Source organism: Copadichromis virginalis, linkage group LG12 (genome assembly GCF_057382275.1).
Source record: "Copadichromis virginalis isolate Kocher_CV1m ecotype Utaka linkage group LG12, C_Virginalis_male_GT1.1, whole genome shotgun sequence".
Lineage (NCBI taxonomy): Eukaryota > Metazoa > Chordata > Actinopteri > Cichliformes > Cichlidae > Copadichromis > Copadichromis virginalis.
In genome coordinates, this window is record NC_140629.1 from 40,734,380 (window position 1) to 40,749,663 (window position 15,284).

The window sequence follows — 15,284 nt, forward strand, 5'->3', positions numbered from 1 at the left end:
GAAAATTTCGACCCTCTCATAACTGCAATACAACAAAGGTTTAATCTTTGACTTCAAAGTGTCCCGATCCTGGGTCTTTTGAGTTTTACTTTATGTTTAAGCCCTTCAGGTTTTCTAAGTTCATTTTTATCATGCCTAGGTTGTTATAGTTCTTTGTCATTAGATTCCCCTTGTGTCTTCCACCCATGTTAAGTCTCCTTTGCCCTTCATGTGTTTCATGTCTGTGTCTTACGTTTCCTGTTTTATTTTGAAGAGGTCTGGTGTTCCTGTGTTCATCGTGTTTAGTTTTACTCTTCCTCTCATCAGTTAAGTTTGAGTTTTAGTGTCTGCACCCGGGTCCACTCACACTCCACGCAGTTTGCCTCGGCACACTGTGACACATCACTGGGAGATCCTTGGCAGCCAAAGCTGAAGCCTCTCCAGACTTACTTATGCAGCTGTGGCGCTTCATGTTTCCAGAGAATTATGCAGAAAAACTGATAAAATATTATTAAACTTCATTTGGAAAAAGAGAAACAAATGTAATGATAAACAGTTTGTGTTCTGGTGCCTAAATTATTTAGATTTCACTTCCCTAAATGCGTCTTTTAAAATCAAATGGATCAAACTTTTTAAAAATCCCAGTTCAATTTGGAATTTTATTACCAAACACATCTTTAACTCACTTGGAGGAGTGAATGCACTTTCTGCTACGATGCAATTACAATATCTCTAATTTAAACTCTCACAGTCAGCTCTGCTCATCTTGGTTAATCATACGCTCTCACAACTTTTCTCCCCATAAATATCTCATTTGCAACAATCAGGATATGACATTTAAGAACAAATCATTATATATTCAGAGATGGTTGATAGAAATATTTTAGTTGTGAGTCAGTTACTGAACGCTAATGGTCAATTATTTTCTTATAAGGACTTTTTGTCTGTTTATGATTTTCCTGTCGCTCCAAGAGAACATGCTGTCGTTTTTGATGCGATACCAGGTGAGGTGGGAAGGTTGTTGGTTTCTGCTCCTAAAGGCAGAAACTGTATTAACTAACTCCTGCTAGCATGTACATCAGTAACATCTGTCCTTTATTGAGCAATAAAGCTACAAATCAATGTATTAGACAAATCATTCAAAGAGATGTTGTTTCCAGACCTGCAGCTGTATTTTACTGGGACAATATTTACAATGACATAGACTGAAAAACACTTGGATTCTATCAAGGACATTTATCATCACTACTAAGGTCAGAGACGTTATCCAGTATCCAGAGAGGTTGTCTGGTAAAGACAGATCTGGTTAAATGTAAGAAAAATATTGATACTCTTTGTACGGTTTGCAGAGGAAACAGTATGTCAGGTATTATGGGAATGCACGCATACACGTGTACTCTGGATTGATCTAAATAATTTTATAAACACCAAAATTGATCCCTCGTGTAACCTGAGGTTTCAACATATTCTCTTTGGCCTCTCACATACCGACAAAATAAATCCAAAAAAGATATATTATCAATCTTCTGATTATTTCTGCCAAATTTGACATTCATTGTAATAAATTTTCACAGCAGCGTCCAAACATCTTTGTTTTTAAAGCCTTGTTCTCCAATTATCTAGAGAATCTAAATAACAGCAATGACTCCAAAGCATGTAAAACACGAGCTGTGTCGAGCGTGCAGTTTCACTTGATTTATATGTTGTTTTATATCTCGAGCACCTCTTCCTTCTTTTAATCGTGTGTTTTCTCCTAAAGTATATTTTTTGCTTTCCTGCTCGTATTTGTACACCTGACTTGGAGAAGATAGCTGTGACATTTCTTATAGCCTTTCTACAACTGGCTTTTTATGTGTACTTGTTGTTCAATTGTTCAAATAAAAATAAAAAAAGAGGATGCAGCACATGAATTTGGACATCCCTTTATTTTGAAAGAAATGTTTAGGCGTTACCATAGCAACCAAAGGGCATTAAGGAACAGAGAGGAGGACGTTACTCTCAATGTTGTTGGCACATTTCAGGAGGACGCTGCTAATAAAGTTACTCAATGACACAGTGAATTTACGTTCATTATTATATTTACCAAATGCCACAGTTTTGTATCATTTTACTTAGTTGTGCGTTGCGTGTAAATGTGTGAAGTCAGGATGAAAGTCTGAGTCATGACACGGACCCTACAGTTTGACTTTATTGTCCTCACAGTAACACAGCTGCACGTGTGGCAACACATGAACATGCGACACGTTTCCAGTAACATCATCACAGCTGCGCCCACATTCAAGGTAAAAGCAATAAAACTGAAGAAAGCGAGTAAGAACCAGCAGGTGGCGCCGACAGCGCCCGTTAGCTCTCGCTGCCACTGAGCTCAGTTAAACTTTACAAAGTGCCTTAAGGAGACATCGATCAACCAAACTCAAAGTTACAACTTATAAATAATTCTTTAAAACTAACTTCGGTGCTCGGTTCTCTTCTACGCCATTTTCACCATCACGTTGTTGTACGGCGAATCCTGGCGCTGCTCTCTAAGCTCCTCCCTTAATCCAGGCTCCTCACTCTCCTCGTCCGCTTCTTCTTCTGCTTCTTCTTCTGCTTCTTCTTCTGCTTCTTCGTTGCTGCTTTGTGATTTGGGAAACGCCCTCTGGGCTTGTTTGGGCACGGCGTAGTCATCGACTCGGGGGTTATACGGGTACTCGTGACCTTTGGGGTCAGCAGCTGTACCCATAATCCTCCAGGCATCTCCTCTCATCTCCTCGGGGTCGTCGTACACCGAGGTGGAGAGGGTGGATTTCTGTCCTTTGGCGGCGGCGGCAGCGCAGCCTTCGGGCTCGTCATAGATGTGGTCCAACGTCTTGACGGTGTCACCGTCGCTCGTGAAGACGTTCCTGATCTTCATCTCGTCAATGCTGTCGTACAGCGGGTCGGCGCCCGCATGGCCGCTGTCTGTACGGTGAGAGTTCAGGATGTCGGTCATGACGTTCTTGGCGATGGTGTCAAAGGGCAGCGAGTAGTCTGCCTCGCTGCCGGTGCAGGGCGCTGCCACGTTGGCGCTCCTCTTCTCCCTCTTGGTGCCTCTCTCGGTCGACATGGTGATCTGCGAGTACGTCTGCTCCGGCTTGGCGCTCGGCTTGGGGCTGAGGCGGGGGTTGGGGACCGAGCCGGGGGCGGGGCCGGTGTTCAGATTAGGGCTGGAGTCGGGGCTGGCGTTGGGCAGGGGGCAGCTGGAGATCATCTTGACCTGATTCTTTCGAGGGGCGGGGAGGCGAGAGTCCAGGTTCAAACTCTTCACTCCGGTCAGGGTTTTATCCACCGGAGGCTCGAGACGACACTGAGAACAGGACAGGAAGTGGGTCAGTATCACGTGTTCGCTTTCATCATCATTGAATCAAACAGTGACTGAACGGCGTCGCGATTGAATGATGTCATTGGTCATCAGCTAAGGGTGTCAAATAAGAAGCTCGAGCAAACAAGTTCTGACAGACAATCAGGACGGAGCACGATGTGAACATCGAAGCATCACGTGAGCACTCCTCACAGCTGTGGCACTCACCTGGCAGAAACACCACTGTGCCTCCACCTTCCAGCTGATGGAGCAGCTGCTGGCAGCCGCCCTCGTTCTTCTTCTCTGAACATATTTCAAGCCGCTTGTAGAACAAAATGACGACACGTGTGACTGTGGAAACTATTTGAATCATATGAACTCTGATACTCTGAACCTCGACTTTACTGAGGAGTCGAGAGTCATTGTAAGCGAGTCAAAGGCAAAAGCTGAGGTTTGGCGCCAAGGACAATAAAAATACATCAGTCCAACCAAATACTGAGAAAACACACGAGCGCCAAAGATTATTGGCTTGTGTGAAACACCGACGGCCCTCCGCCTGCTCGCCGGTTTGAAAAGAGGCCCCTCCTATTTCTTTGTGTCATATCCTGGGATGTTTATCAGTAGAGCGGTTTGTTGTATTATTTAATAAATGGAGTCAGTTCCTGTTCCCACTGCCTCGGAGCGACTGCGACCTCATCATTTCCTCAGGAACTAAAAACATATTCAGGACCAGCTCCGGTGTGAGCAGAGGTAAACTGGTTCCCATTGCCCCAGAGGCGGGGATGGGGTGGGGGGTGGAGCACAGCGCAGTACCGGTGCAATGCGCTCCCTCTTGTCTCTGATCTCCCACTGAGATCATCAGGTAACCCTACGCCGGAAGGCCGGACCTTCCTGTGGGAGGACGACATCGGGCTGCGGCTGATGAAACCCTTAAAAAGACCCAGGGCAAGGGAGCTTCTGGCTCCGCCTTCAAAGGAAGGACAAGGCGTGGGGGAAAGATGGAGTATGAGGGAGGCTGTGACGAGCGTTAGGGGGACAGTCGGTGAAGGGTCGCTCACGGCCCTGCAAGCTCCCGGCAGGTACGCTTACCTGTGCTCACACCAGCTTATCATGATATGTTTTAATAAGCTGGTGTAAGCACAGGTAAGCGTTGTTGTTGAGCCACATCCTAATTATTTCAGCTTTTCTCGTTTACAGCTGCTTAAATAAAGGATGTGAAGACGTTTGACTTTATCCGATCGTCAGCAAAGAAATCACAGTTTCGCTTCAGCTGCTTTGTTCTTTAACCATGAAACACTCGCCCCTCGGATTCCTTACAGACGCTCTTCTTTCTGATTTTACTGGTTTGGCCTCTGTTCCATTTCTTACCATCTGGGGGCGCTGCTGCTGTTGCTGTGAGGCGTTGCAGCTCTCTTTGTCGATGTGATGAATCATCTGGAGGTTCGGCGGCTCGCTCACCATGCTGTACACGTCGTCCGCTGCCTGCAGAGAGAAGGCGGGATGTTTTAAGCGGGCTCAGTCGTACCCGAGCTCTGAACGTTCAGGAGCTGAGGTGTGGGCTCACCTGAGCGGCCGGGGGCATCTGGCTGCGGGACTGAGGCAGCGTCCTGCTCTGGGCCAGCGGCAGGCTGTGCGGTGGGGGGGGCAAGCTGAAGCTCTGGGTGGTGTCTGGACTCGCCTGGCCCCCCCCGGAGGTCTGTCTGTGGGGAGGGGCGACCTTCTGCAGGTTGATGGCGGCTTCCACGGCCTGGAAAAGGACGTTCCCCTGTTTGGTGTCGAACTCAAAGTTCCCTTCGCCGGAGTCGCAGCGCCGACCCGCCTCGAAGGAGAAAGTGGCCTAAAGAAAGCAGAAAGCCAGAGACGCTCACACAGGCTGACGAGCCAACACGGCGTCATGACATCTTACAGCAGGACGTGTCAGACGGTTTCCTGCAGCCGAGAAGCTGCGACCGTGTCAGCAAAGAACCGGAAACGAGTCCGGTCACAACAAACCAGCACACGTAATCTCTTTACTTCAGCCCAGAAACATCCTGCTGTGAAGTCTGCTGAGAATCCTGGTTTTATTCTGAAAGTGTGTCACACCTTGTCGCGCCCAAAGCGCCGCAGGTATCTGTACGGCCAGGTGTACACGATGTCCCCTCCCTTGTCCAGCAGGTGCAGAGCGTCCATGCCAGCTCGCAGGACGCCGTCCCCCTTCAGCCTGCAGCGATCAGACGCCTCCGTCCTCCGAATGGACACCCTGAAGTCACGCACTGACGCACACACACAGTTATTATTCAGTTAGTCTGCAGAAACACAGAGATCATTGAGTATTGATTACTTATAGATTAGAGTGAAATGAGGATGAGGTATCAGACAAAGAAGGATTATTTTGATCCTGGACTAATTGATGAGGGCGGCTCTGATCAGAGAGGATGTTGTTATCACTGAGGCCCAACTCTGCGAACGTGCTGCGGCTTCTCGTGGTTTCACGTCTCGATAGAAATGATGTTGTGAGTAAATAATAAATCGTCTTTGGCTGCATGAAACACACGCGTGTTTTTAACGATGATGAGCGGATTGTTTTTGTTTCTTGTGGCTGAGCTGCAGATTATTGAAAATGAAGAAAGAATCTTTCACAACATGAACTAAAAAGCAGATGTGATCTTTTTATCTGAGCGACGACGCTGCCTCTGGCGGCAGAACTTTTACATTCAGCTGTTGACCTGCAGCTGATGCTCCCAGAGGAAACCACACACGCTCGCAGGTCTACTTCAGCAGCAGCGCTCGTTAAACTGCTCCAGAACAAACACCTGATCCAATCAAACCGGAAAACCCCGCCTGACCCGTAAAACAGGGCGAAGATCCAACGGTGGGTCCTCACATGGTCGAAAACCTACGCACGTCCCCACAAGGACACACGTACACACGTGTGGGTGTTCATGTGTGTTCGTGTGTGTGCTGCAGGTGTTGGAGGATGTGGGACAACAGTAGCAACTACAGGAGGTGTTCATTACGACCTCAGAGTTACACAAAATGCTCCAAATGTGGTAAAACTGCCGCAGCTGTGAAGTGCTATTTATACTCCCGGCTTATAAAATGTTACTTCCTGTCTCTGTTGTTGATCCAAACTGCCGCGCGTTTGAAGATCGTAACATAACTTTTATTTACAGTAGGCTGTACTGAAGCAAGGCGCCCTGATGCAGAGCGGTGTTACTGATGAGACTAACAGGAAGTGTCACACTCGGCTATGAAGCTAAAAATATGCTCGACAGGGGGAAATGACACTTGCAGCTGCCCTCGTGCTCTGCATTTCGAGCTCATAGATCCAGATGTGGCTCAGATACCTCGGCGTCTCTGACCGACTCACCCTGAGATCACCTCGTCTGCAGAGACACGAAACACATGAACACGAGCGACTCGCTCAGGACAGACGCTGGAAACCCAGAGACAGCTTAAGGACTGTGACTCAGTGAGACAGTGAGACATTGTAATGACCGTCGTTCACTCAGATTAGTCAGTTATTCCAACTGGAAACGTGAGGAAAAGCTGGAAGAATTCAACTGGACTGGACACGAAGCCGGGCCGGTGGAGGTGTGAGGAGGAGCTTGGGGTGGATGGATGAGCTAGCAAATGTTGGAAATGTCCAAACTGTGCAAAAGTGCTTTAATTGCCTCATTGTCCTTATGTCAGCCGTGCCCACGCTGAACCCAAACACATTATTTAGACTTTTCTGCGGCGATAATCTGACTGTGGAGATTAAAAAGCTTCCAAGAGAAACAGCAGCGCGGTCAGGGGCAGCTGCACTAACACGTGGAATCCATTTATTCCTTCTGTAGCTGCACGTTTGGACACTAGGGGGCGTACAGACAGCAAGAGCTTCATTCAGGTCTCTTTAGCGGGCATGCTAGCAGTGAGAGACGTTAGCTGGGATGAGGAAAAGAGTTGTCGTAGTTTCGAATCTCAGAAAGCGCTCGGGTCACATGGTCGGGTCACATGGCCGCACACACACGCCACAACAGTCACACCAGCATGCACAGCGCAGATAAAGACCAGCTGACAGACGCTGCTCAGAGCAGCTTCCAGCTCGGCGCTCCATCACGAGTCGAACGTTAACAACGTCTCTTTGTGCCTCGGAGGACGACGGGACAGTAAGGAGCCCTTTCAGCGCGTGGAGGTTTTACCGCGTGTAAACGTCGGCACAGTTCAGGCCGCTGGTTTACCTCAGCACTTCATTCACCACCAGCTAAAAAGAAACCGTTAACCTCATCGACAGCTCAGGTGGAAACCAGCTGAGAAAAAATAGAAACAGCAGGTGTAAAACCAGTGACGGCGCTGTCCTCTGATTGCATTTCTATTTCTGCTCATGGGCGGAGCAACAAGCCACCGCTGAAGCGGCGAGGTCAGGCCTCGTGTTAACAATGTCTTTGTGAGAAACGTGACCTTATGAACCATCAGCACAGAAACATCAGGCCTTCAGCGTCGTCTGAGAGACAAACATGAACCTGTCTGATTCTCACAGAGACGCAGCTGAAACACTTCCTCACGCGTCTTCATGACTGTGCTTCATCTAAAGTGAAGTGCACAGCGTCTTCACTCCAGCCAAAGTAATAAAGTACCAGCTCCGAAAAGTACTCAGAGTAAAGTAGCTTCTACCAGCTGAAGCCTGTGATATATGAATGTGATAATCAATAATATTGGGAGATGGGAACACAAACTTCAGTCTAAAAATTAATTCTGATAAAAAATTTCTCAGGTTGAATCATTTCTGTGGAAGCTGAGCAGAAAAAGCAGGACAATAAAAATGTGAGGGGGCCTTTGAGCCTGAACAGGTCAGCGTGTGGGGTCGGGGGTTACAGGGGCTCCGTGTGGGGAGAACAATCAGAGCTCCAGGAGACGTTCTGAGGATCAGCTGACCTGCTGCTCTCTCTGGACGTACACACCTGGATCCATCCGGATGTGAGCAGATGTTTCCTGAGCTGTCCTAGCTGAGTCCATCCTCCACACTGACACTGCTGATGCTGTCTTTATATCAGACACTAGGAAGGTGGAGCTCACTCAGTGAATCTCTGAGCTAACTGTGACCATGAACCCACAGCCACTGTGCACCAGTCACACACTGGTCTTTACTGTGAGTCACCTGTTTATCCTGGACTAACCTGTGAACCGAGACTCTACGACCTCGGTTCACAGGTTAAAGGTTAAAGTTCATGTAGGTACAGACTGAGCACGTGCGGTGGTTTGGACAGGCTGCGTGAGAAAGCCTTCTGAAACAGAGTCCTGTGGACAGACAAAGCGTGACTGTCCAGCATGGACAGCAGCTGGGACCAGCTCGTCCACAGCTGTGTGGTTCAGGACAGAGTAACGGAGCTCCGCCCTCTCAGCTCCCGTACACACTGCTTATGGAGAAACACTCTTTATATTTACCGACGTCCTCGCCTCTGACGAAGCAACAGTCATAATAGCAGGTCATGAACTGAACCCTTTCACCAGACGCCGGCTAACTCGCAGTCGTGCAGCACAATCAGACAAAGTAAAGACTCTGAGGTTGAGTCGTTACGATGCAGCACGAACATATTTGTGTTCAGCTGCAGGTTTCTCTGACCTGCGGGCCACAGACTGTGTCTGACATCAGCTTCCTGTTTGTGGACGGATACACGTCAACGTGTCCCGAAAAGAAAAAGGGAAGACGGGGCTGATTGCAAAGACAAATAGAAACCCACAAGCAAAGTTAAAAACACTAAATAAAGAGCTGTTTCAGGGTCCTGAGCTGAGACGTGCGAGGCTCGCCGCTGCCCAAACGGCAGCTACTTCCTGTTTGGAAAGAACAGAAACAGGAAGTTTGCCCTGTGAAGATAAAAGCTGAGGTCGTCCTGCAGCCGCTGGTCACTGCAGCGATGCAACACCCTGCGACACGCCTCACCGCAGCAGGAACCCGCGCACACAAGTTTCCACTACACACGGCGTGTTAACAATGAGCTGCAGAGCGACAGTGGAAACTGTCAGGGCGCCGCGCAAACCGTTGATCACGCGACTTCCTGCAGGCCAAACCCGAGAAGACAAACAAACACTTTTAAAATTAAACCCTGAAGACTGAACTCAGGTCTGTCTCTGTGCGTCTGCTGCCCCACAAACACCACCACCAAATATCCTGGCTCACACTTTTCTTACCAGGCTGGGGTCTGAAAAACCTTCAGCTGACTGGTCAAACTGGCGACCTGATATGAAGCTGTGCTTTGAAGCATCAGGTCAGCTGATCTGTCACGTCAGGACGAAGCATCGCCTAAAGCAACATCTGGATTTTTACTTAATATTAAGGTCTAAAGACCTGAGTCTGAACCACCAAAAGACAGAAACTCAGTTTTACTGCTCTCAGGGAGCCCCGGGACTCTGGAGGGCAACCGCTGGAAGATCCTAATGCAAACACACAGGATGGCTACAGAGTGGGAGTGGGTAAGGACCCCCGAGAAGCTTGTGAGGGTGGAAACCATCCCCTGTGACAGAGCACACTCAAACTACTGCTCAAGTGTTTCTAATCAGGAACTGATGCTTCCTCTGATGCAGTTTCATAATCTGTGACCAAAACGATATCGAGTCCTGAAACAAGCACCGAGGTCCTGTCAGGATCACGGCTGCCGAACACAACATGGATTTTACTGCTCAGTGTTTCAGTGAAGGTCCCGTTTGACCACGAAGAGCTTCACTCTCTGAAGTTACGCGAAAAACTCAGACGCAGAGCCGGCGCTCGTGTCCCCGTCAGAGACGAGGTTTCCCATTATTCAGAGAGAACGAGGCTGTGGGAAGGACGCAGCTCAGCTGAGTGTGTGTGTCTGTGTGTCTGTGTGTGTGTGTCTGTGTGTCTGTGTGTGTGTGTCTGTGTGTGCGTCTGTGTGTGTGCGTCTGTGTGTGTGCGTCTGTGTGTGTGTGTTGTAGCAGCTGAATGTGTCATTTTGGTTGCAGCTGCTAATTTTAGCTGCAGAGGGAAAACGAGAGGAGGAAGTGAGGTTTGGTTGAAGGTGCAACAGAGGAAGTCCTGACTGAAGGTCGCACTGAAAACAAAGCGCTGCGAGAGCTCGCTGAACCCGCAACGAGCAGAAACGAAGGAGGAGGGGCTGAGTTTAGAACGCTGACTGCGTGTGCTTTTTTTGTCTCTCCTGTTTTTCGTCTTTTTAAGCCCTTTAAAAAAACGACGACAGCAGATCCTGTTCAACGCGTCAGGCAGCTAAACTAATCAGAGTAGAATAAAACAACAATAGAAGCGTCTCAGAGCTCGGGCCCGTTTCAACCACAGAATAAACACAGACAGACGCAGACGTCTGCTCTAGACTGCAGCAAAGACTCTGGGGCTGCGTTCACACTGCAGGCGAAAGCGCATGAAATCCGACTTTTTCAACCCTCTGCGACTCATATCCGATCACGGTGTGACAGTGTGAACGGCACAAATCCGACCTGGGTCACTTCCGTATGTGGTCCTGAATCCGACACATATCTGATGTTTTAGAAAGCGACTGCTGTTTGACGGTCACGTCGCATTAAATCCGTCTTTTACGTCCCTGACACAAGACAGACGCCGATTATCAGCGCCGGAGAAGACATCGCGAACGCTTCCTGTCCGTCCAGTACAACTGCTGGGAAGACAGTGTTGGAGAAACGTGAACATTTCATTTGTTCTGTATAATCTGCAGATTCTGACAGAAATCTGCAGCTAGAAGCTCCGCTCCTCTAAAACAGCAACAAGGATCATTATTAGGTTATTTACATTATTATGTAAATAACAAAATAACTTAAAGCAAAAACTGGGAAACGTGAAGTCCGAAGTCTTTATATTAAGGCCATCAGTCAAACACTGTTTGTTCTGGGTCTAAACAGAGCGCGCTGTGTGTGACGTCTTCTTTTGCGCATGCAGCCGCTTTGACCGTTTGCTGTAGCATTTTATTTGTAGTGTGAACGAGCAGACAAAACAATCGGATTTGATCAAAAAATCGGTTTTGAGCATTAAGACCTGCAGAGTGAACGCAGCCTGAGACTACGTTTTGGACGAGCTGCAGACGACTGAGCTGTAAGACACTATGCTTAGAGAGCCCAGGAGGGCCGAGGCTGCAGGTACCATAATTTAAGATAATTTAGTGTCTTTGTTGTTTCTTCCAGAGGAGTCACACACTACATGTGTTTCTGAAGACTGGACCCCCGACTGCCTCTGTCAGTCAGACAGGTGGACAGAGGGGTGGACAGAGGGGGTACCTGTCTCTCTGCCGCTGTACAGCGAGTTGTCTTCCATTCCTTCGTCTTCTTCCACCCTGGTTCCTCTCTGCAGGCTGCCTCGCTTCACGCCCGTATCCGTCCAGCTCATCTGCACGTTTGTCAGAGAATCAAAGTGTGAGAGCCGCAGCAAACAGACGTTATTCAAATGTCTTTATACGTCCACAGGGTTCAGTGCTAGGACCAATTCTGTTTACATTATACATGCTTCCCTTAGGCAGCATCATTAGAAGACATAGCATACATTTACACTGCTATGCAGATGACACCCAGCTCTATCTGTCCATGAAGCCAGATAACACACACCAATGAGTTAAACTGCAGGAATGTCTTAACGACATAAAGACCTGGATGGCCGCTAACTTTCTGCTTCTTAATTCAGATCAAACTGAGGTTATTGTACTCGGCCCTGAAAAGCTTAGAAATATGGTATCTAAGCAGATTCTTACTCTGGATGGCATTACCTTGGCCTCCAGTAACTCTGTGAGGAACCTTGGAGTCATTTTTGACCAGGACATGTCCTTCAACGCACATATTAAACAAATATGTAAGACTGCGTTCTTCCATCTGTGCAACATCTCTAAAGTTAGAAATATCCTGTCTCAGAGTGACGCTGAAAAACTAGTTCATGCATTTATTACTTCCAGGCTGGACGACTGTAATTCATTATTATCAGGAAGTCCTAAAAACTCCCTGAAAAGCCTTCAGCTAATCCAAAATGCTGCAGCAAGAGTCCTGACAGGGACTAGAAAGAGAGAGCAGATTTCTCCTGTTTGGCTTCCTGTTAAATCCAGAATTCAACATCCTGCTCCTCACATACAAGGTCTTAAATAATCAGGCCCCATCTTATCTTAATGACCTTGTAGTACCATATCAGCCTATTAGAGCACTTCGCTCTCGCTCTGCAGGCCTACTTGTTGTTCCTAGAGTATTTAAAAGTAGAATGGGAGGCAGAGCCTTCAGTTTTCAGGCCCCTCTTCTGTGGAACCAGCTTCCAGTTTGGATTCAGGAGACAGACACTATCTCTACTTTCAAGATTAGGCTTCAAACTTTCCTTTTTGCTAAAGCATATAGTTAGGGCTGGACCAGGTGACCCTGAATCCTCCCTTAGTTATGCTGCAATAGACGTAGGCTGCCGGGGATTCCCATGATGCACTGGGTGTTTCTGCTTCACTCACTATGTGTTAACAGACCTCTCTGCATTGAATCATATCTGTTATTAACCTCTGTCTCTCTCCCACAGCATGTCTTTATCCTGTCTTCCTTCTCTCACCCCAACCAATCACAGCAGATGGCCCCGCCCCTCCCTGAGCCTGGTGCTGCCGGAGGTTTCCTCCTGTTAAAAGGGAGTTTTTCCTTCCCACTGTCACCAAAGTGCTGCTCATAGGGGGTCATATGATTGTTGGGTTTTTCTCTGTATCTATCTTTGTAGGGTCGACTGTACAATATAAAGCGCCTTCAGGCGACTGTTGTTGTGATTTGGTGCTGTGTAAATAAAACTGAATTGAACCATTGCGACTTCGCCATACTGGTCCACTTGATTGTCATAGTTTGTTCGATCTTTACTATTATATATTTTTCTACTTTAAGTTGTTGCAATCAGAAGGAACAGGACAAGGAATGAGAAAGAGGAAGAAAAGTTGGGAAGAGACTCAACAAAAGGAGAAGGAAAGAAAACCACAGAAGAAGAGAGACGAGAGAAAAGACCACAGGTGTCCAACTCCAGGCCTCGAGGGCCGGTGTCCTGCAGGTTTTCTATGTGTCATTGAGCCAACACAGCAGATTCAAATGGCTAAATGACCTCCTCAACATGTCCTGAAGTTCTCCAGAGGGGAGAACCTCAGGCCCAACAGAGCCAGAGTGGCCAGGCCGCCGCCAGGAGTGAGGCAGTACACACCTGAGCACCCAGCCCCAGACACCAAGAACCACCAACGGGTGGGAGCATCAGCCACCTGCAGGGAGTGTGGTGGGGGTAGATAGGGGGGGGGCTGAGATGTTCCCAGAGAGGTGGAGTCTAAGACCCGACCTGACACATAAACAGAGACGCACAGAGACTTGAAAACAGAGGTTTCACACCAGGCACAGCCTCAGAGTCCAGATATGTATTTTTCCAGAAGTTACAGTCCAGGAAGTTCTCCTTCTCAGATGCTTTTCAAGATAAAAGTCTTTTAAAGGACAGAGCTTCTTCAGAGGTGATGTTCAAAGCGAGAGCAGGTTCAAGTTTCCGGCTCAGAGTTAGTTTATTGGAAACTGGGTCAAACGTGTTCGTCAGCAGCCGCGTGCAGAAAGCCGTCACTGCACCAGATGGAACGTTTATCTCACTGGGAAAGTCTAAATGATTCATTTATTTATGCATCTATGAAGATGGATGGGCACATATTTCAGTGAGCTAACACAGATATGAACTCTCACTGTGTGGTCGTATCTTTGTGTTTCCTTGTTTTTATTGTTCTTCAAATATGATAAATGTGTATTTTTATCATAAACTTTGTGACGGCCACACAAACTTTAGTTTAACGTGATGTTTTTATCAGTGGTCTAATCAGTAACATCCAATCAAAGACGCCGAGCTAGCAGCTACTGCTACCTGCGTGAGAGGCCACGCCTCTCTTTTACTGCCTGCTTTTATTTTTCAATCCTGGAAGATTTTTGTTAAAGAGAACATCAAATGTGAGCATCACTGTTGCAAAAAGGAGGAAACCTTTTCATGCGCGGCTTCTTTTCGGTGCATGTTTTTATTTCCTCCTCTCAGAAGCTGCACTCTGATTGGCTGGTTGCTCGAGGACTATATTTCCTGTTACACAGAGCCTGAAAGAGGAAGTGGAGCTGTGAGTCAAGACAGTCAGCTGTCTGCCATCGCGCTGCTATTTATACCCACGGCTTCAACGTGACGGAGCAAAGCAGCAGGAGAAGAAGAAATGGCCGTCGGTCTGTAATGAGCCCTCAGCTGTGCCGCGGCGTTGTCATGGCGGCAGCATGCTGCCACACCTCCTGACCCTGACCCGGTCCTGCTCATCATTCAGACAAACATCAGCACGATCGCGGTGCTTCAGCTCACCTCTTTAGTCTTCCACTCTCCTAAAGCAGCTTTGCATGATTCACAAATCAAACTAATCCTTCTGTGTCTCTTAGAGGCCTGGTGAAGCCTCCGCTCTGTCTGCTGATCGGCAACTTTAGGAAGCCTGCAGAGGGGCAGGGCCCAGCGCTAACATACATATACTTTTTAGTAAACACTGAGAAACAAAACAAAAAGTATAAAAGTACTCCCAAAAGTATTCTTAAAATGAAAGTAAATATTAGATTTTTATATTCAACAAATGTTTCATATTTTCATTTTCAGCAGAGACGCTCTGATGATGTGTTCGGTGTAAAACCTGTAAAATGTAGCCAGCACTGTCATAACCACAAATGTAACTAAATAACATAAAACAGGAGGAAATTCATTAAAAGCTTGTTTGTATTTGTTCAGCTGCTTTGTAAACGAGTCAGTGGAGTGTGCACGGCGTAAAGACGACAGCCTCGTGCCTGACGACCCACGCGGGGTTTGAACCCAGTACGAGGGACCGACAGCGACCTCTGACCTGAGGACCCGAGTGCTCGGGAAGAAGCAGGAGGCCTCAGCAGGTCAGAGATCAGCTGGGGAGCTTCACCGCGCAGAGCTCGAAAAGCTCAAACTAACATTTTACATGAAACCTCAAATTTACCAACGACCGACGAGGAGAAGCCAAATCTGGAGTAACATGTGACC

General features: G+C 47.7%; 1 protein-coding gene across 1 annotated transcript in view; it reads right to left on the minus strand.

Annotated features, from left to right (window-relative positions):
• Positions 1-1,885: 1,885 nt before the first annotated feature.
• The window catches only part of dok2 (docking protein 2), a 17,322-nt gene continuing 3,923 nt past the window's right edge, over positions 1,886-15,284 (minus strand). Inside the window, exons 4-8 of the mRNA XM_085476591.1 lie at positions 11,519-11,627; positions 5,381-5,550; positions 4,863-5,135; positions 4,667-4,780; positions 1,886-3,304 (exon numbers count right to left, since the gene is read on the minus strand). Of these exons, the coding sequence (XP_085332717.1) occupies positions 2,450-3,304; positions 4,667-4,780; positions 4,863-5,135; positions 5,381-5,550; positions 11,519-11,627 (1,521 nt within the window). The 3' untranslated portion in view covers positions 1,886-2,449. The remainder of the gene's footprint in view (positions 3,305-4,666; positions 4,781-4,862; positions 5,136-5,380; positions 5,551-11,518; positions 11,628-15,284) is intronic.